The sequence below is a fragment of the Numenius arquata genome, chromosome 10 (assembly GCF_964106895.1).
Source record: "Numenius arquata chromosome 10, bNumArq3.hap1.1, whole genome shotgun sequence".
NCBI lineage: Eukaryota > Metazoa > Chordata > Aves > Charadriiformes > Scolopacidae > Numenius > Numenius arquata.
Window position 1 is genome coordinate 47,477,428 of NC_133585.1, and position 22,805 is coordinate 47,500,232.

At 34.4% G+C, this 22,805-nt stretch overlaps 1 protein-coding gene across 1 annotated transcript in view; it reads right to left on the bottom strand.

Moving 5' to 3' along the window:
- SGCZ (sarcoglycan zeta) overlaps positions 1-22,805 on the bottom strand; it is a 284,402-nt gene that overhangs the window by 101,453 nt on the left and 160,144 nt on the right. The window contains exon 5 of the mRNA XM_074155015.1: positions 13,332-13,454. Coding sequence (XP_074011116.1) covers positions 13,332-13,454 — 123 coding nt within the window. The remainder of the gene's footprint in view (positions 1-13,331; positions 13,455-22,805) is intronic.

A 22,805-nucleotide genomic window follows, 5' to 3' on the forward strand; every position in this document is an offset into this window, starting at 1 on the left:
TAGATTTTAACAATCTATATAATTCATAGCTGCTTTTAAAAAACTTTGGTGAATTTAAACATCAATTTAGTTTATTCATTCAAGGCTCATTGTTGCTCCAATGCAATTACAAGGCAAATCTTACACTGATTTCAAGCTCCAGGCTGCTAGTCCCAGTTGATGGGGCTGACAAAGATGGAGAAGCAGCATCATCTGTTTTATATTTGCTTTTGGTAAATTTTCTACAGAATGAATCTACTGGCAACCGTGTTTGCTATCACAATGTTTTGAAAATGAGTATGGCAAAATAAATCTTGGCATTTTAACTACAAGTTTTGTACAGGCAACTAAATTCCAAGGATTAGGCTTTCCAATAATGAAACAAACATACTTCTGATGTATGTCAAAAAAGTTTAGATTTCAAATCCTAACAAATCACAAAAAAAAAGTAATCATGTTCAAATCGCCACCACAACTTACTTACTGAAATTCAAACAATTAAATGCAAGAGAAATACAATTTCTTAACAGATGGTTCACAACCTGAAAGTCACCCATTTCTACAGTGGAACTGCTTAACATATCTTTAAAAAAATGTATTAGTTCTATTCGTAGAAACTTGACTGAGCCTGGTGGCATTCATACGTTTAGAGAGGCTAGGCTCCCTGAGGCCCTTATATCAGTCCTATGACCATAAAATTACTGTCTCTGTTGTGTCCAACTTATCTGGACTGAAATAACCAGGTAACACTGAAATTTAGGAATTGAAGTCTAAGAAAGAGGTAAGAAGAAGAAATAAACTAATTACTTAAAGAAAGAGACTAGCTGAGGTCTGAAGAAATTACGAGGGATTCCTCAAGACGGATGCTTGCTCTGATCTGGGAAGCCCATTTGAAAAGCTGCAGGGATTTCTTACAAGCAAGGACAAAGTAGGAGGAGTTCTATGGAGTATATGTTTCTAAACCAGGAATATCTGACAATACATAAACACAGTATCATATAGTTGAATAAAATCTAATAAATTCTACTGAGATTCAGGGCAAATTCAATCAGACTAAGGTCTCCGTCAATGCAATTGTCAGTTCGAGATTATTCATGCTAGATTGTGTCTAGTTAGCTTTCAAGTAAGGGGAAAACTTGTTGGCATTCACATACAATATACTTTTTAGACTTATCTTGAAATTCTTGTCTGATGATGAGATCTCAGAAAAAGGAGGCTTCTCCTCTGGAGAAGTGCCTGCTGGGAAAACTTGTTTGGCTGGTAGACGGAAGAATTTTGAATAGGAGTAGTAGTACATAATGAAGTTCTACTCTATGTGAAAGACTTGTGCTCATCTTAATGACAGATCTCCCAAGAAACGTAAGTATTAATGGAGTAAAGTAATAAAGCTGTTGACCAGTCACCGGCTGACAGAAATGGTCAACCTGTGACTGGTCGACAGCCACGTGGAAGGGATAAGAGTTCGGAAGGACTTCCCTGGAACAAGCCAGAGCAAAACTGTTAACCATTCGTGAAGAAGTGCAGAGAGAAGAGCTGGTAACTGGCTTGCCTGTCTCTGAAAGCACATGCTGAAAGGCAGCAGAGAAAGCCAGGCAAGTAGGTGCTGGTTCTACGGCTGTACAAACGCCACTTGCTTGAACATTGGTTGGGGGTGCATGACTTTCCTTCTATAGCAGAAGGATACTCCATCTCTCTCATAATGCCCCATTGTGCTATGACTGGCTCAGGATTTACAGAGAGACTTCAGCGATCCTCTATTTAATGAAAAGAAAAACTTAAGAAAAGAATAAAATTATTTCCGATTCTTTACTTTGTAAAAGAGAAAAAGAAGGAAGTTTACACTTGGCTTTAACAGAAACACTTCTATGCTAAAGTCAAAATCAGAGTTTTGTAATTAATAGGTTTCATGAGAGATTAGTTAGAGACACAAATGGAGAGCTAGGTGCAAATGCATATACTGATCTCTTTTTTTAGTCATGCTGCCCACTTGTTTTTTCATACTAAACACTGTATTATAGCTAAAAAAGCCATTGAAAGAATATAAATAAAAGTACAATGAAGAGGAATGTATCTAACACATTAGTAAGAATTATTCTAGTGTAAATCTCTGCTAGTGTTACATATAGAACAACAACAGTATATTGTTGTACTGGCACCTTCTAGACATTACTGTAATTTGATTGACCTTGTTAAATTGTTTGCCATCTCCATCTAGTGTTGTTAAGTGTTTTACATTAAAACCTTACATAATCTACTAATTTCACATTTTCTATAGGAAAATATTTTCTATTAGGACTTTGTAAATAATATGCACATTACATTTATCAACTTGAAATGTTTCTCCCACAAAAACATTCTTGTTTTTTATGGAAAGAAACTTTTTATAATTTCTGGTATAAATTCAAGTGAGGTAGGATTACATTAGTGACTGATTGTTCTGATAAATAAAAGCTCAAAAAAGCCCCAAATATTAGTTAAAGTATTAAAATGCAATAAGAAATAATATGAAGCATTTTAAATTATTTTAAATAATTAATAATTCTATGTGAGTAATACAGCTACATGTGACATTTAAAATAAAATTAGTAGAGAGAAAGCTTCCTTTAAACAAGCACAAGCACACTTATGAGACGTGTGCCTGCCTATAATAGTGACAGCTGCAAAGAGTAGGACATCATTCTTAAGGTTAGAAAGAACAAATTTTATTGAATTTACATTAGTTAGCTTATGACTAGAAATAAAAAAAAAATATCCAATCTCCTCAAAGGCTCATTCCTTGCTGTGATCAGTAAGTTCAAAACCAAACCAGATCAACCAGCTCATGTCCAACAGATGTTGGTATAATTTGTTCTGTTGAAGAAAATGAAGGAAATTCTACATTGTCTAAAGCCAAACTATTCCAGTGTTTCCATTAAAAAGTCTTTTTTTGTCTTTTTGTTTTTTTTTTTTTTTTTAACTGATAGAGAGTATCCCTTGTTTTTCAACAGGCAGTTTCTCAAGGCTCAAGACTGATATCATATTCCCTATGATATTTTTTTCTTCAAACTCAACAGCACCACCTTTTTCTCTCCTCCCTCAGAGATCATGCTTCTGGACAGCTAATAAATCTCTTGGCTCTGGGTTCTATCCAGTTCTTAAACGAACAATGGCACACCAAACTGGACTAAGTGCTTTGGAAGGACCTTGCCAGCCTTCCAGAATGGAAGATCTGCAGGTTTTACTCCCATTTACACTTTCTAGCTTCACATTTGACTTTCTTGCATCATGTGATGCTCTTCAGTTTGTCATCCAAAAATCCTTCTTAACTCTTTTTCTGAGGACTCCTGTAAGCCTTATTTATGAATTCTCTGAGGCTTTAAGATTGACCCCTGGAAGTCAATTTGATTTTGTTTTGCTGTTATGTTTCTCTGTAGCTTTCAAATAGGGCATGTTCTCATTACGTGGTGGTTGCCGTCTCAGATTTTCTTCTATCTTCAGTTTCTCCCCACTGATCAACAACACTCCTTATGTTACTTTTTCAACATTGTGTCATGCTTATATTATATAAACCTCTTGTACAGTCCGTCTCTTGATCTCTTTTTTTTTTTCTACAGATGTCTGTCTCTGTACTTAAAAGAACAAGAAGGCCCCCAAACTTTCCAAAATGCTGTCACCAAGCCCTGTGCAGTAGATGATTCAGATTTTTTGTATAAAAAGCTTCATCTGTATGATCTTTTTGGTTTGGTGGCCAACATTACCACCTAGGTTCTTTGCCCTTTCACCAGTACCCATGAAGTACAAATCCATTTGCATTTTGAATATCAGAGAAGTTATACATTCTTCAGATACATTCATTTCTGCCTGGATATTGAGGGGGTTTGATTCATTCTCTTTTTACAACATGGTTTTACCACATATAATTTCATTTTTTTTATAGACTATATGTTGATTTTTGCTACTCTTCCTTATGGATTTTACATTAACCATTCTGAATCCTTATAAATTTCTATCTACACTTAATCTTCATACCAACATACACACTTTTGTACTTCCTGAACCTTGAGCAAAGCCACATTGTTATATACTTTTAATTCACATACAAAGGCCTATATACATTGATGATATTTTTCTAGAGCCAAAGTGATGGCTTATTATGTTTGTGTCTTGGTGTGCTGAATTTAATGCTGTCAGACACTGTGAAATGTAAACTCCTCATTAGCTACAATGAGGATAGGAATTCAAATCCCAATGTAGGCTGAAGGCTTCAGGCCGTATTTCTGTGGGCAACATGATTTTTTTTTTTTCTGGAGTTGCTTCCTGTGGATGAAATTATTCCTAGCCTATAGGAGTCTGCTATGAATAAGCTTTGAGATGTATTGCAGAGCAGAAAAGATTTGAATCTGTATTTTTCACAGGTTTGACTGCATACCTGCTTTATAAATAGATCTATGGATAGCCATGAAGACCAAGCTGTTACTGGTCTGCTAACTTTTCCTCTGAGTAAAGCTTTGTTTCAAACTGTGACTGCCATGGACTCAAGCAGTACCTCCCTGTGAGGATTTCTGTATTTATTCTTTCTGCTACTTTCTACCTGAATTTAGAGCCAAGATCTTCCTGTTCATTCACATAACTTTTGAAAGCATGACGTATGTTACAAAATATTCTTGTATAATCTCACCATGCGACTTATGGCTACTAAATACGTTATCTTGTACTGAAAGTTGGCTAAAAAATTTGCCTTAAGATCAGATAAAAATAAAAAAAGACACTTTGTAGTGGTTTCAGAGGAAACAAAGTGCAGTTCTAACATGTATTACATGGCTAGCAGAAAGAGCTATATCTGTATATTGTTTGGAAAAATTCAAATGCCTGCAATATTTCCTAAAAATGTACTAGTATTACTCCTGTTCTGAAGGCTTTACAAATTGAAATCCAAATGATCTCATCTTCTAGCATCTAATGAGAATACTGTTCCAGCACAAAGCAAGATATTTTTGGCCTGTATTATCATCATTATAGGGTGAGTCTTTGGAGCCAAATACTCTTTTCATTGAGCCACTGCAGCCTGACCCGTATCTCCAACAAAAGAATTTTGTTTCCAGGCAGAAGTAAATCAGAAGCAAGTATTTTAAGGAGAAAGAAAAAAACCCAAAAAAACGGAATGCAAGGGCTCCTTTATGATTCACCTTTCCCTCCTGTGAGTAGCTATATCTTAAAAATAGAGATGGGTCTGACTGCTGTAATTTAAATGTGCATTTTCAAAACTCCTGAAGCCTGAGGACGTGAGTTTCAGGCTTAGCTCAGGTTTTACAGTTAGAATTTCACCACAAAATCTGAATCCAGTTCATATCCAGTTTGTGCATAAAAACCTTTTGAATGTTTAGCGTGTTTGGGTTGGTTTCAGAGTTATCTCAACAAGTTGGTTTGGGTTGGTTTCAGAGTTATCTCACTTACTCATAATGGGGCAATTTTCCACTGGGCTTTGACCCTTACATAGGCCATGTGGATTTGCCTGGTAACATGCAATTCATGCCCTTCAAATCTAGAACTACTTTAAATTGCATCTCTGGACTCTGCACAGTTCTTAACAGGCAATGTGGAATATGATTGGGAGCATGATGCAGACATGCCAAAAATATTCATTCTTACATTGGTCACAAATATCCAATAACTTAAGTTTGGTGTCAAAGGATTTACCTGAAAACCAGATTCAAACTGGAAGTTAGAATCGGTATCTGGATCAATACTGCCGTGTTCCAGAACAGAGCAAATAGTCTTTTCTTGAACTTTGGGTAGCTACTGGCTGTGTTCTGCAAAGGAACTGCTCAGACAGGTACAGAATCACCTCAAAAACATAATCCCTATTTAATAGAATTAGAGAGATTACAGCCCAGAAGGAGAGGAAAGGATTAAAATCTGTTTTCTCTTATAACTGATGTTATCATTAAAAACGGGGGAAAAAAGTTTAATATGGAAGCAGAGGCATACAGAAAGCATGGATTATGGAAAAGCTGACTCTAAAGAGAGGATGATTTTCCTCTACCTAAACATCAAAAGAGTGTAATTTTGCTGGTTTTTTCCTTTCTTTTCCATTCTTCTGCCTGCCTATATACTGGTTCCTTCTATGTCTCTGTCTACAGAACACCCTTGTTGAGTATTTTTCAGTGGAATGGCTGTAAGAAACTGAACATATTTTCCTGGGCTGGCAGAACTGCTTGTACATTTATCAGCTTTTGGGTCTATTCCCTTTTCAGAAAAATTTCTTTTATCAAGGCTTCTTTCTCTTTACATACATTCCTGAGACCAATCATTCTGTTCCTTGACAGGTTTTTGTCCAAATGCCAAAGATCAAAATCTTTCTTTTGCAAACAAACAGTTATTATCCTTAGGCCAATGTAGTCCTCCAACAATCTACATAGTCACCTGCAGGCTGGTGTTAAGCACACACTGCTTGTAATCTGAGCTGGCTGGAGGCATTCTATCCTTCACTAGAAGATATAAATCTATTTGTGCAATGTCCTGGATAAGAAATTTATTTATTTATTTAGTCTTACCACTTTTAGCCTGCCTATAAAACTTCCAGTTCATAGACAGCTTGGAGCTCACATATATATGCTTGTAATCAGCTCTACGGTTGTACCTCAAGAGGAATGCTCTGACAGGTTGCTCTGTTGCCAAGCGGTTAGACTCCTGCAATAATATTATCTTTCAATCAGAGCTCTCATACAGACAAGTCTGGACATTAGGTGCTTCCTTGAGATCTAAATAAGCTTGTCAGAAACCTTGTTCATCCAGCATATTTTGGTGTACATATTACTGTAGTCATTACTGAGGAAACACAGAAAATCTATATACGTAATGCATTTTTGTTGCTGACAGATGATGATAAAAGAATCCTGGTTCATTCAGTGTTCACAGTACCGAGAGTCTGGCACAACTGCTTAAAGGTTTAACTTTTACTACAACATCAAATACAGTAGTTTTACTGTGGTCACATAATTTGGCTGCATAAGCCAGCTTAAAGTGATTAAGTGCTTCCCTGCATCCTGTGCCACTTCACTCTCCAAACTCTGTCTGTCCTCAATGACAATCCACCAACTGAACGTGGCAATCCAAGATCTTCTTTCCCATTCATCCTGAAATTCCTATCCAGTCTCTGAAGGCACTAGATACAAGCCTACTGTAATGACAACATACATCAAATAATCATTTATTTGTTCTACATTTCAGTACTTGTTATAAATATTTTATTTTAATTCTTCCAATCTAATTTGCAGTTCACATATATTTCCTCATATTTCTGTCATATTTCCTTTTTATAGCCATAAGCCATATTTCTACTTTATCATTTCATTTTAACTACTCTGGAAGACCTTTCTATATCTCAATTACCTGCAGACTCACAGTCCTACAGCATAATCTTAAAATCAAAACTGAGGTACTGATGCACTCCTTTGCATGTTAATTCTGGATATTATTAGACTATAAGTATGTAGGTATCTTCTGAAGTTTCCTTGATACATCAAGGCTCTCGTCTTTCATCCAGTATTGCTTTGATCAAAGCCATACCGAACCCACTATAAGTATATACTTCAGTGTAATGAAAAAGATACTCGTAGCCCTTCACAAATTTTTTCCCCCATACTGCTCTGGTGTCAACATAGCTTTGACCTACATCTGTCCTGCTATTAATCTGAGAAAATTTCCATTAAAACTGAAGTATGCTATCTCCTGTCCTTCTCCAACTTCCATCTTCCTACATACCTTTGCCATTTGACAAGGAAGAAGGCTCATAGGAGGTCATAATGGTCTACAAAGTTTTTATGCCTCTTCTTTTATGGCTGCTAGCAACCACATACAAGCCTTATTACAGTTGCAAGTCACATGATGAGATCTATTATTATCTTTGAGAAATGGAAACAAAGTGATCTTCAGCTAATTCTATCAACTCACACAGTACAGACATGGAGCTCCATATATCTGAAAAGTTTGGTGTTTCAATAAATTAGGCAAGTAGTTGAACTCTATAGAACTATTACTAAACTGTTGGTAAAGCATTAACCAAGAAGTTTTCAATGAGCTTCTTACTTATTTTTAGAGGAAAAGTACTACTGTCAACATATTAATTATCATTATAACAAAATTCAGTTTTATCCAGAAAGGACTTCAGGTCCTATGGTAAAACAGATCACAACACACAGATGTGCAGCAATAAGGGATGAAAGAAAATAAGACAGTGGTTAAGAAAGTAATAGAAAACAAAATAAATTAGATCTTCATAAAGGTAAGTAATATTTTCCAAACAATCTGGGTTATTTAGAAAAAGTGATACAGCTTATTTGCTGCATCTAGAAAAAATAATTGGATTTGACTGCAGACCAGCAATGGCTTCTGATGGAAGACCTATGTGCTTTACTTTGCAAATCCATTTCTGCCTTGCCTTTTTTCAGACATGATTAATAAAAAAGCCACATGTGCAAGTACAACTGATTTAGAAGAAGGTACCTAAACCTGTAACAAATCAAGCTATGTTATTGTTTTTATGGGTCTTGGAAGAAGGGTCAGAGATAAAATCATGGTTAAATAAAGAACAAGATAATCATGTCTGAATGAAGTATATAGATCAGAAAAACATGTAGGAAAAAATATGAGAGTTGAATTGCATTCTCTGTTTGTATAACTTGGATGAAGCATTGCAAGTTTAATGAAAAAAAAAAAAAATTCTGATAATTTGCTTTTAGCCTTAACTGAGCAAACCACATCAAAAGTCAGGAGGAGAAAAAAACTTAGCTACAAAAAAGTAGATGTTTTGTGTGGAACATAACTAGATGACCACCATTTTTGCTTAGAGCTTCTTATACAGCTGCTAACTACAAGTTTGGTTTAAGAAAAAAGAGAAAAAAAAATGTGCTAACACAGACATACAGTGAAAGTTTTTATAGAAAGAATTACAACCTTCTTTCATAGCAGTGTCTCAGAAAAATATGTATTGAGCTACGTCTTCTTAATCTGTTTTCTCACAAGTACTCTGGCAGGCATAAAGCTGAGTTGCGATATATGCCTGTACTCCCACCTACAAGTGTCACCAATACAATGTTTTCAAGTCCCGCTACAAGAATATCTTATAGAGATGATATTGCAATTAAAAGAAATATGAACTAAAAGCATAGGGCAGAAAACTTTGTATTAAGATTTAAATAACAGAAGTAAAAATCAAATAGATAGCCTTGCTCTGTAACTGCAGATGGACTGAAGAAGACTCCATGATGCTACAGACACTGTCTGTTCATTGGGACAGGCTGCCTCTAAGGGATGGAGAAAGGTTGAACCACATGCAGAAAGGAACCTCTGACTCCATCAGAAATTCAGCTGTTTATTCCTGTTTGTTCGCCAGCCCTTTAGCAATAAGTTTACTTCATCATGCCTTTCTCTTCCCTCCCTACAAAGCTCCATGATAATGTTGAGCTCGGTGGTAGGAGACATCCCTGCACAAAGGGCCATTAGGCAGCTGCAATTCTAACATCTCTGTCAAACAAAGCAAAGGTTGAATCTTTTTCCTTCTTTCCCTAAATGATAAAGTAGAAAAGAGCTAACACATTAAAAAAAAAAAAAAAAAATCAAAAGTAATGGTGGAAGGAAGAATAAGAAGTCTAAATTAAATCAGCCAACTGCCTAATTCTAAAGTGAGAGACTCTTAATAGGGAAATATATAGCTGCAATATCTCTAAACCAAAAAGTACTACTTCTGTCTTTGTATTTCTCTTATCTGGGAAACGTACTGATATCTGGATTGTTTTTACTACACGTTTCCCCCTAGAATAGGCTGCCTATATAAATATTTACAAATAAAAATGCTACAAAAATAATAACTGAGAAGGTGTAAAAATCTTTCAAGTTTTTATTAATCAAGAATTTCCTATACTGCTTGGTGATAGATTGTTTTTTAAAGCTGTGCATTATGAAAGCATTCTTCTGAATTGGGAAAAAAATCATATAAAATAAATCCCATATTGCCATAGTGGTTTATAAATGTCCACAAAATGGGTATGCTTAAGAAAATTAATTACCAAAAAGCATCATTTATTGGACCTATTCATAGTAAAGTGTTTCCAAAGAGACACTATTCACAGCTAAGCAAGAAAAGAGAATCAGGTTTTCATTGTACCATACTTAAATATCTACATATGAGAATGTCATCCCCAAATAAGCACAGCTTATTTTTGCTGTTTGATATTCATTTTTTGTTTTCTCTGTTCTTCCGTTAACTCCTTTCCTATTTCACCCCAAGGCACTGTGATTATCAAAACATAGGCTTGAGAAAAATACACTAAAAAAGAATAATTCTGGTTGATGTTTGACATTATGCTGCCTTGCCAGGTTTCATCAGTCATACCATATCATAGAGAGTAATGCAGTCTGATTGATGCAACTCACAGGGACTTGTCACCTTTCACGTGTTTGCTGAAGATTTAAAGGTATCACACAATATTTGGACAGAATTCAGAGCTCATATATTAAAGAAGGATTTTGTTATTTTATTCATCCATGAAGATAGAATTATTTTTTTTAACCTTTGGGACGTTATTTTTAAAAAATACTTTTCTTGCGATTGCATGGATCATGCAACTCTTAGTCTCCATTGGGAAATCAATGTTAAATAATTTCAACTTTAGACTGAAGTCAACAGTAAAGCATAGATGTCTCATCACAGCTTTATTATTTGGCTGCAGATTAGTACTTATGTTGCAAAAAGCTTTTTAAGTATACAGAAATTGGGATATGAGGTTATTCTGTCTAAGCTTTTCATAAACACTCATCCATTTAGAAATCTAATACTTTTCCCTTCATTTTGTGGGATAATATTTTTCTCCTCTAACAAGATGATGGAAGGGTTAACTGAAGTGGGCCCTGGGAATTTAAGGCATAAAATTTTGAAACTAGCCTTTTATGGACTCATTACAAGATAGTTTACGAATGAAGTCTGATTTCAGGAGAAGATGATTATCCAAAGATCATAAAAAATGATCCCAAATTCTTTAAGTTACTTTTGAATAAACACAAAATAAGACAATAATTTTCAAGTCATATTTAAAAATTAATTACACTTTCAAATTACAACTACAAAACATATTCCTCTAAAGAAACAGCCTGAAATGTTGGATGTTAGGCTATTTAATGACACATAATTTTTATTTGACTTCATGACCTAAATTACAACATTCAGAACCTGATAAATCCTCCAATATGCATATTTACTTTGTGATATTTAAATGCTGCCTAAATATTTCTTTTGTGTGTGTGTGTGCAAGTAATTAAAGTCAATGTTTTCATAGTTTTAACCCTAAAATATTTTATCGAGTTCAATGAAGGAATATCTTTGAAAATTCAATTAATCCTAACTCTTGTTTATTTTTCATTTTAGCCACAGAAGGAAAATCAATTACTTGTACAAACAACTCTAGTAGTGAGATTCTCTGGTGGGACTCAACAAGTATACAGTAATCCCTGAAACTCAGATGAATATATCAAAGCAGCACTAATGTAGGTTTTCCTAAACTTTAATATTATTATGGCTTTAATAATAATTTATTTTTAATTTGGGGGGGGGGAGCTTAATATAAATACACGCATAGTCATGTATTTCTAGAATTAAGCAGAAAATCTTGTTCTTTTCTCAAGGAACAATTTTATATCCCACGCTAATCATCATTGAATAAATTTTCATTAGTTGTTCTGCTTTCTATACCACTGATGTCAACAGGTGCTGTGGGAACTCAAGCCATTTTAAAATTAAAGACAGTTGAGCAGTGCTTTGCTTTTGAAGTTTGATTAAAAAAAAAGTACTGTAACATCTACAATTTATGATTACATTTCTTAACAGCAGGAAATCTAATCCTCAGTGCCACTTGTAAGATGCTTTAGTTTATAACTTATGCTAGATGCTTTGAAATCTCCTGTGTCGATTGTACCTTTAATATTAACTTTCTCAGCATTTAATATCCTGATCAAGTTTGAACCCTCGCAGGATTCAGTATGATTTTCTTATTCCTTCTTGTGTTATTCTAGTTGTTGTCTTAGGTTTTACTATGGTAAAATTCTTGTACAACTACTATCTATGAAGAATGCTGCTGACTCAACAAAAGACCAATGTCTCTCTCTCCTAACCCTAATTTTGCTAAACTGATACAATTTAGTGTATTGTATCGGATACTGAAACATCACTAAACTGCCTGCTTGTAAAAGCCCTTTCTTTTGGGTTAGCAGTATTAAAACAGATTGCTTGGCTAGAGAAGGTAGACAGAGGTCAGATAGGAATGAAAGAAGAAGAAAAGTTATCCCACAAATACTGGCAAGCGGCGGTCTTGAGGCTTATGAAGAAAGTTCAGCCATAGCTTGACCCTGGATTGCCTGGATCTGTTTTAATGCTATATCTGGCATTACTTGGAAGTAATTTTTTTTAAAAGGCTTAAAGTTCCTAGTACTGCATTTCTTAGTTTTACAGACCAGAAAGGGATATCTTATTATAATCATCATAAATCAGAACCATCTTATACTTTCTACACAATTAAACTGTCAAACTAGTAGGTCGATTTCAAACTCTCAAATCCTGATATAGACTGACCTAAAGCTAAACACCTCTGGCTGGTGAAGCAACTCAAGTTTCGTATCCTATTCTAGATTATGAATGGGTAGCTCAAGTCCAGCCCAAATTCAGATGAGATGTTATTAAGCAGTAGAAATAAAGGCATTTATCTACAACAAACTGACATAACTGATTTTTTTTTTTTAAGTTATTTCTAATATCAAATTTGTTACTGACAACTATTCATATATATATATATAAAGAGGACAGTAGAATACCATTGAGAATTATTTTTCTTATTCTATTGAACAAATGTTCAAGTCAAGACAAGGTTTCTACTTACTACGCTTTAGCTGAGCCTCCTAAAGTAAAGCAGTGTACAGACCCTGAATTCACATGGAAGTTAGACTTGATACTTTGCATAAAGAGAAAACAAACTTCATGGTATATAACAACAGTTTTATCATTGTGAATGGGCATTATCTAAACAAACAGCATACATGAAACAAAACAATGCTTTATTCATGGTAACATACGAAAGCCAAATCACTGTGGTAAGATTTTTACCATAGTTGGTCCTGGAGAGTTTAAATTAAAATCTGCCTTTAGATAAATTCATTTTTAGATTATGCAGTATCTTCTGGTGAGTCAAGCAATCACTGATGATGAGAAGACTTTTTCTTTTTCAATGAATGAAAATTTTGCAGAAGACTGATAGATTAATTACTACTAAGGGTATTAGAAAAAAAAGAAAGTTTACATCCATTTAGCAACCTTATTATTACCATACCTGTTACTTTCAGTCTGTCAGCTCCAATGACAATCTCATCTTCATCTGCAGAAAACAATACTTTTCCACCTTCACTTGCCCTGACTTCAAATCTCTTACACTGGGCTTCCACAGCATCAGCTCCTGAAATCAAGGAAGTGAATGTTTCATCTAAGATATTTTGCAAGAATAAAAGTAATTATCAGTTTATGTGGAACACCCAAAACACATAGAGCACATGTGGCTTTTATAAAATAGTTGACTTTCTGTAAACCTAGTAAGTAACATACTATAAAATGTAGTTAAATGAATTTATAGAGTAGCTATTTCACTACCGCACATCAGGATAGAATTTAAAATAACTATGAAAAATATCTATTTTGGTGTCATGTGTGGAAGTCAACACATTTAGAATGTACTTGAACTCTCAGATCTTGAAATGCCAATTCAGACAGAAGTTTTTCTGTTTAAATTGCAGTTTCTTGCCTATGGAAAAAAGATAACATGTAAGCTTGTTCCATAAAGACCGAGAAATCAACACAGCAAAAAAGGGTATTTTTCACTCAGTTTCACTGCAAACCTGAGCAGCAGAATAACAAAATAAAAAAAGCCAACAAAACAAACAAAAAAGATGAACTGAGATATCACAATTTAGTTAGTATTCTATGAAACAAAACTCCCAATGTCTCAAACCTGAAAATATCTAAAATAATTCTGAAATCAAGCAGACCTATGGAATTCCATGTAACAGTGATATAAAAAAAAATTTGCAGATAACAAAACTCTGTTAGAATTATTAAGCTTTTCAATGTATGGGTCTTATCCTTATTCTTCAGTGTTTTGTCTGCTAAGTTGTTTCTGAAAATTTTTATTTTATTTTATTAATCAATAAAAAGAAAACTTTCATACTGAAAATGGTGATGAAAAGCAAAGAACTGCATACATCGGCTGAACTGCACAGCCAGCTGTAAGACAAATTACAAGATTTCAGGGAGTAATTATCTGATGATTTTCTCATTGGTCCCTAATTAGACTTCTAATATACATCTGGAATGACCTATAAATCTATATGGGTAAAAATTATGGGGAAGGCATTATAGACAAAGAAATACACGTATGTCATTTCACTTTACCCATCTGGTTTACAGGTTTGTAAAAACCACCTACCTCCATAACGTGGAAGTTTTCACTTTATTATGCAAATGCATGTTATCAAAATATATAATAAGAAATAGAAAAGCTGTGATAACTAATTTTGGATGATAATTGCCATAGCAGCCCTTAATTTGCAGAATCAGCTATAAAATCAAAACAACAATTCCTCTTACTTTCAGATGAAGTTACGTTTGTAAGGTGAAAAATTTCTGGTTATTTTTAATTTGTGAAAGTAAAAAGAAAATGAAAGGAATTATAAAAATACTTGCAATGCTACATTTTCTTAAAGTTAGACATGTTTATTCTGTTGCGAAAGTGTAAAATGTTATTTTCTCCCTCTGACTGTACAATTGAACTTTATTTTAAATCTGATAACCAGGTTTCTGTCTTTGTTTTGAAAAAATACTAAATATTTGTAAAGACAGACAGGAACAGATTTCAGATAACCTAATGTTAGCCATGGGATAAGCACTATATGTCACAAACCTTTCAGGATGCTCACTAACAAATGGTATAACAAAGTCTAATTGTCCACCAGGATAGGATAACTGTAATCACAGTATATATTCACACACAGCTGTCTTACTGAATTCATCCATTACTCTTAAATACTTCCAAAAGGTCAGTGGTGCTGTCCCTGATAGTAGCCCCAGGCACATCTGAACTATTTGTTTAAAATTCTAACATTTAGTTAGTGATACATGCTAGCAATACAGTTGGGAGTGACACTCCTTCTTCTGCACCAACACAGGTAAAGACGTCTTTTTAAAAAGCCGTTGAATATGTATTTACATTTATTTGTTATATAGATCTTGAGTCTTTCTTCCACAGGCAGAGAGCATACAGGTAGAGTTTTGGGGAAACAATCAGGGGAGAAAAAGCTGAAAATCCCTCCTACAACATCTAGCTAAAGGTCAGTCAGGATTTTTGTACTATAACAGGTAATAAACCCAGGCAGACCGAGTACATTCTGCTTTATGTGAAGCATTGTCCGGAGGTTTGTAAAAATACCGTGCTCATTTATGGAGACAGGTAATGAGAACATAACAAAAGAAAAACAAAACACTCAACTGATTAGGAAAAAATTAATACAATACAACCGATGTTTATTGTCATGGCCCAGGAGATTTGCTTTTTAGTAGTGATGGTTTGCAAAGCAAGGAGTCCACCGCAGTGTGCTGCCTGCCTGACAACAGCAGCAGCATCCTGCAGGGACAGGGAAGCAAAGCTGGAAAAGGATGGATGGTTGGACATGTCATTGTCCTGCAACCATAGTTATGAATCAGGAAAGCAAAGGATAATCACAAATAACTTTATACTAACTTGTTTCATCTTTATTTTAAAGCTGATGATTGCTTAGGTCCCTAAAAGTAAGTGGCATTATAAGTACTGTGATCCTGTTAATTTACACATATGAAAGTTGTTAGTTGTGTAAAGAGATTAACAGAAAAAGTGAGAGAGATCAGAGAAAAAAGACCTGTCAAATTCTTACTCAATATATATCACTGCAAGTGACAGCCCATATTTCAAAAACTGCCTTTTAAAACTTGCAATGTATTTAGGATAATATACCTTATCATGAAGAACAACCTACAGAACAACCATCTTTAGTTTCTGCAAAGAAATGCATATATTTTAGACGCTCAGCATTTGTGCTTCTTCAGCATCACACTGCATAAATGTACATCTAGAATTCATCTAGTCCAAAATATTATTACAGGGCATAACTCTACTTTTTTTATGCTAAAAGAAATGGGCTTTTACTTTATGTTGCACTCGGGACTTAACAGTGCATCACTTATTATTACTCACTTCTTGCTGAAACAGCGGTTAGTGTATTCAAGCCACTTGAGAGAGTACTAACAAAACACAATACGTGTTAAGTTTGTCCCTTTGACATAGAACCAGATGTGAATGTTTTGAAAAAGGTTTTGAAAAGTTAAACTGCCTATAGAGTAATCAATGCTATCAAAATGGAATTCTGTTTCATTACGTTTGCATTTCCCAGTTGAAATAAGAGTAAGCAGTTGCATGTGCAATGTATTAGTGTGTTATCTTCTTAGCTGTAATGCAAATTGCTGTGTTCCAAAAACACTCTACAAACATACACGTCTCATAAAATCTCTGAATCTCTAATAGCACTACTAACAAAAATGATGACAGAATCACCTCTTAGAATATTGTGCATGAACAAAGAAAATCTTTGGAAATTTTTAGCTCAACCTTGTAGAGCAATCACACTATCCTCTATGCTTATTTTCAACAAATCATACCTGCTCCAGCTGAGAAACATGCAATAAAACCTATCTTCCAAATTCTGTTTGTAAAGGGAATTTCTACAAAACACAGGGCTATCTGAAAAGCTTTCTAGCTGTGCTACTTCATACTACACTACCAACCTACTTCACACTAGAGATGCAGTCAGCTTCTTAATAGCTTTAAGCAGGATCAAGGGAAGTCTAGGGCAAACACTCTCTTCATCTTGTATCCAGGAAAATTATTTACTTCTAATTTCCATTGTATAATAATGAATTAAATTATTAAGTTTCTGTGAAATTCCATTCATTTAAAGTATATAGATGAAATGTACATTTCATATTCATCCATACATTGTATATAATGATGGTTTATAACAGGTGCTTGTTGCACAGCAGTTGTATAATCAAAACTATCATTAAACCAGCTGCGTTAAAAATGGTGCAAAGCATAAAATAATTCATTTCAGCTACAGTGAAGACGTGTTAAATGAAAATGCTGGGCAGTGCATAAAACATGGATACAGAGAATTATAGTACTGTAGTCCATATTAAACACTAACAGAGACTAAATTTCAAGACAAGAACTGTGTCTATTTGGAATTTGTACAGTGTCTAGGTTTGACTTACTTATTAAGTAATACCATAATAACAACCATGAAGAATGCATGCATGAAAGAAGGCTTTCAACATTTTGCTTTTTAAAGTCAATGATGCCTTGTACTACTATATAATTATTCAGGAAAACAAAGTATAACCACTACTTGGATTTAAAATAAGTACTATGAAGAATTCCCCAGTCTTCCAAATTTTAGATATGATTATAAAGATACGATTTTAAAGATGGAAGGGTAAACACTCCATTTACCAAATGCAATTTAATGCCGATCAGGTAAAAATCTCGATTTGTATAATACCATTATCACATGATAGAAGTGTAAATTTTTGGTGGTTGTTATTAACAGATGAGATCACATTTTCCATTTGTGATAATAGTGCATAGGTAGTTTGGGTGGGTTTTTTTTTTTAGCTTTACTACAAACCTTATTGCTGTGAAATGCTGCTCATCCTGGGTAGCATATAGTGGAAATTGCTGTGGAAATTGCTGCTCATCCTGGGTAGCATATAGTAGGGTTTTTGACTGCCTGGAGAGCATGTACAGTCATTAGAGCTTGCTGGTGAGTTCAGATTTCCCCTACCAGCAGATTGAACCTCTTCTCAACTAATTATATGGCTATGCATATTTTTCTTTATAATGCACTGTATCGTGTTTTTTTGCTGCGGGAAAGGATATTTGGGTTTGAGGTCCTTTTTTTGCCCCCTGAGTATTATCCACAAAGTTCTTCTCCCTTCCAGCTTTCCATAAAATGATATAATAGAGGTAATAGTGCTTGTATCATACTTGTGAACATAGGAAGTGATGTAGAAAGTCATTACTGTGGAGACAAGACAAATGAAAAGTCTTAATTTCCCTAATTGCAACAGTTTTCACCCAAAATATTACTTAGTTTTCAGATTTACCCGATCAGACTTAGTTTTTAGATTTTTAAGAACATTTAATTCTGCTCTTTACTCATTTAGCACACAAGATACGTTTGGGACTTGAACGCCATATATTAAGAAGATCATATATTCTTTCTTGCCAGTAAAGCGCTCCGCTGCCACTCCTACCAACAACAATGAAAGTAACACAAACCTTAAAAACAGGGTGAAGCTAAGATTTGCTTTACTTTGCCTTCTGGCCTGTTCCCAGCCATCTGCATTTCCATTCATTCTCAACTTACTGAAACATAAGTTGAAACTGAGATGCCTGAGGAATAGTAAATATCAACAATATTAAATACACAAGAACTTACATTTTTTCTTTTCTGTTGATAAAGACATTTTGCCTGCTTATATCAGATACAGGTGAACAGGTGAACACTAGCAGTTGTCCCTGGTTTCTAAATCACCTTCCTTGTCCACCTGGCAGACAACAAATTCAGACATAGGAATAGCTAAGAAACCAACCACTTTAAATTAAAGATAGGGACTAGAATTCAAAGGGAATGACCACAAATTTATGATTGTTGTAAATGCAAAACTTAATGAAATTCAATGTACTGTCTTCTGATTCTTCAATGAAAAATGGCTTATTTAAACATTTATTAAATGCAGGGTATTTTGGGATGACAAGGAGAGTTACTTTTATGAAAATGGGTTGATGCTTCTGAGATTGGAAATAAAAGAGATAAGGCATTTTTAATAAAGATTCAACCCCCAATTCAGTCTAAAATCAATATTTTTGAAATATACACCTAGATTAAAATTTGTTAATATTCATGGAAAGTTAAATATTATATTATTTTGGCCACCAGAGGTCTAAGAAATTTTTCAGTGAATGCAAATGCAATAATGAAAATGAAAGACTCGCACCACCTAAATAGAAGCATTGAGGAATTTGAATAAAGAGAGCTTTCAGCTGAGAGCAAGACATCTACACAAGCAAACATTCATGGCAATCAGAACATATTCCGCATTCTATTTGCTGGGAAAGGAAAGGGACCACCTTCATGTATCAAAAAAGGGTGAAAGTAGCAGTTAGAAAACAAAACCAAAACCATTTGGGTCTTGTCAATAGTTGGTGGCTGTGCTGTAGAGGTGTCAGAAGGCTACTACTTTTAGGAGAGACTGAGTTTCAAGTTTTCCTGGTCTAAATGATTACCTCTCACACAAAGGAAACTGGAGTAAGTGCTAGGCCAGAAGAGGTAATTTTTTAGCATCACGCTACAGTGAATAATACCAGCTGTCAGCCTAATTTGTCAGCATAAGGATAAGCCACGCATTTATATAGAGAAATACTTATGAACAAAGAAAATGTAGTAGAACCATCTGAATCAGACAACAGGTATGGTGGTAGCATGGTTCTTCCTTCTTCATGATCTACAGATCCACTGGTATCCATAAAGACTAGTGATATTACAGGCCTAGGACTTGGTCAAATAGAAGCTCACAGGAAAATTCTGCCCTACTGGGCACATTTCACTTCTAGCAACTTCATGAAAAGATACACATAAAATATTGCTTGTCACCTTTGCAATGGAAAGAACACATCTGCCTCAGTCTGCCTTCCTGGTGGCATCCTGAAGGTGGAATCCCAGGTATGAAAATATATATGAATGCTGTACAAAAGTTGCAGCAGATGGCACCCTCCATGCTACTTCTATACGAGGCCACACCTGCACAAATGCAAACCTGTGCTTTTCCTCCTACTATCCCAAACACGTGGAACTTTCTATTGGAGACTTCCAGAAATTGCACGGCTGAACAGACCTTTGGTCTGATCTGATACAGCTGCCCATAGGTTTCATCAGCTACAAGCAACGCCCATGGATGAAAGAATTAAATGTGCTTCTTGAAGGTTGATTGAGCTTTAAGTTAACACATTTATTTTGCTTCTGTAATGGCTTAGAGCACATGCATCATTTGCTCCCGTGGCTCAGCTGACAAGTTGTAACTTTATAGTATCTTAATCACTTATACGGGCCAAAGGAAGATATGGGGCACCCAATTGTGTGTGTAAGACTTCAGACTGGATGTTTTGCTCTATTTATGATCTCATTAAGTTTAGTTTATTCAAAACATGAGCTAGATAGCTGAATTGAGGCTTGCGGTGAGTATAATGAGTTTCCTAACTGACTGATTTTTCTCATAATAATATACATATATTATAATATAGCTAATATTTAAAATAAATAAAATACATAGAAATGGCTAATTTTTTAATGTAATTGTTAAATGAAATATATTTAAATATAAGGTAAATAATAAAGAGATTAAATTATAAATAAATATATATTACTTTTTTACTACCAGCCTTATTGTATTATATTTCCTAGGTATGCATCTTTACTCTATTGTCCAAGAATCTTTCTTTGTGACACCAGTAAATAGCCATTCTATGTTAAACTATTCTTACAACTGCCTTTATCAACTTAGCTTTCACTGACAAGCTCAAATGTCCAGGTCACTGAAATGAATTATAACTCTAATGTATCTTGGAGTACTCCAAAGTGTGAATGGGAATAAAACATTTATCCATTTTTCTTCCTCATGATGAATGCAACCTGAATAGTAACAAATTCTAAGAGAATTTTCCAAGTTTTCAGCATTATCCTCAAGCTTGGAATGTTTTGATTTCTGTGATACGATTGATTTTTAAAATTGAAATAATTTGCAGAGCTTTTGGAAGCTGAGGTTTACTGAAGCAGTCTGTGTATTACATTTCCATAAGAAATCATAAAAATTGTCTTCGTTAGCTGAGTTAGGCTATAAGGTTAATGTCACGTTGTTTGGCCACTACATGTTTTATTAAAATGTAAAGTTGCCTACCAAGTAACTGAAGTACATTATTTACAGTGTATTCCACTGAAAAGAAATGAGAGTTCAAAAAGGACAGAACAATACATAGTATGAGATACCTGACTACAAGCTGTACTTAATGAGCAGCACATTCAAATCAAATATCAAGAGCACGCACAAGGCAGTAAGGGGAGTAGGAAATTTCTTCATTACAGATGAAACTCAAAGAGAAACCAGGAATGTTGCATTTCTCCTAGGGCAATATAACATCTTATGGATCATAAGGTCATTCGTTCCTCTCTAAAACTGCTTCTATTTACCATTACTTATTTCCTTAGGTCAGATTTCCAGTCTGACTTTATTTAATGTTCTAAAAATTTCCCAGAAATTCTACTGAAAATCACTTATCTGTAAATACAGCCTTGTTTTTTTCTTTTCTTAAAAACAGATCAGATGTTTGACCCATTTCATCCTTTGAGACTTTATCTCTCATACGCGTACTCTCTAAAATAACTGCTAAAAGTGCAAATACCTTTCTGCTGCCTGCTTTATCATTCTGTGGTAAATTGGACTGGAACTGAAATTGAATGAAGTGAAATACGTTCATGTCACCTAACGGTTCCTTAACTTTTCTCTTCCTGATTTTACCCTGTAACCGTTTTTACCAACTGTTATGTATCTAACTTTGTGAAGATTTAAAAAGAAAAGCATTTCATTTTTATCTTTCTTGGTGGAAATATTCTCTTTAGGCATTAGGCACAGTCATTCTGAAATTTGTTTCTACTCTAAGTATTTTGAACATTTTTATAGTTTATTAATATAAATTAAAAACTAACAAATATTTTTTCTTGTATTCTCTAGACATAGTTAGTATCCAGAGGTTAGTTTTCAATCTTCCTTTTTTTACTTTCCTTCCCCCCGTTTTATTAAAAAGATGCAAGTTGTTTTTCCAGATGCTTTTGGCAATTTTCCATGGACTTTAAATATAAACTGTTGTGACTAGAAAATATTGTATAATATTATTCACAATGTATAGAATTAGATCATTAAAAGGTTTCCAAATGCAAAATAAACTTTTTGAGATAAATAATTGAATTAATCAGATTTTGAGAGCAGAAGACTGAAACAAAGGATATGAGCTACTAGAATACTTCAAAGCTTTCTTGGAAAAGGAATGTTAAAAAATGTATTTAAAATTTTTGTAAAATGAATTCAACACTGATGGCTATAATATAGTGAAGAACAGAAAATCTATTTTTTCTGAAGTAACGGTTTCTCAGATTATCCACTTTACCTAGATAGTACAAATACACTGAAGTTATCTATGCAAAAGGTGTTAGAATTACATATAATCATGCTTTATCTGAGAAAGATTTCATGAAAGAATGTGCAAAAGTATTAAAAGATACACAGGATTCATCTACAAAAAGGCTACCACTGGGTACTACTAGGCAGTAAAACAGGAGTAAAAAATTATAGCCTAATGGCCAGAAAAAGATAATTTAAAACCTTTCTGCTACTTGGTAGATCAGTGAACCGCATTTGCAGATTTCCGAACAACTAGCATCCACTATGACGATAGCACAAGATGATGATGGCTTAGCCCAGCTCTCTGGATTCTTTTGTTATCCATTTAGGAAATTACTTGTCTCCTTGCCCTTGACAGTGGGACAAGGGCCAGGAAAGCTGCAGAAACAGGATAAACGCAGATTTGGGCTCTAAGCTTCTGGACATGTCTCTTCTG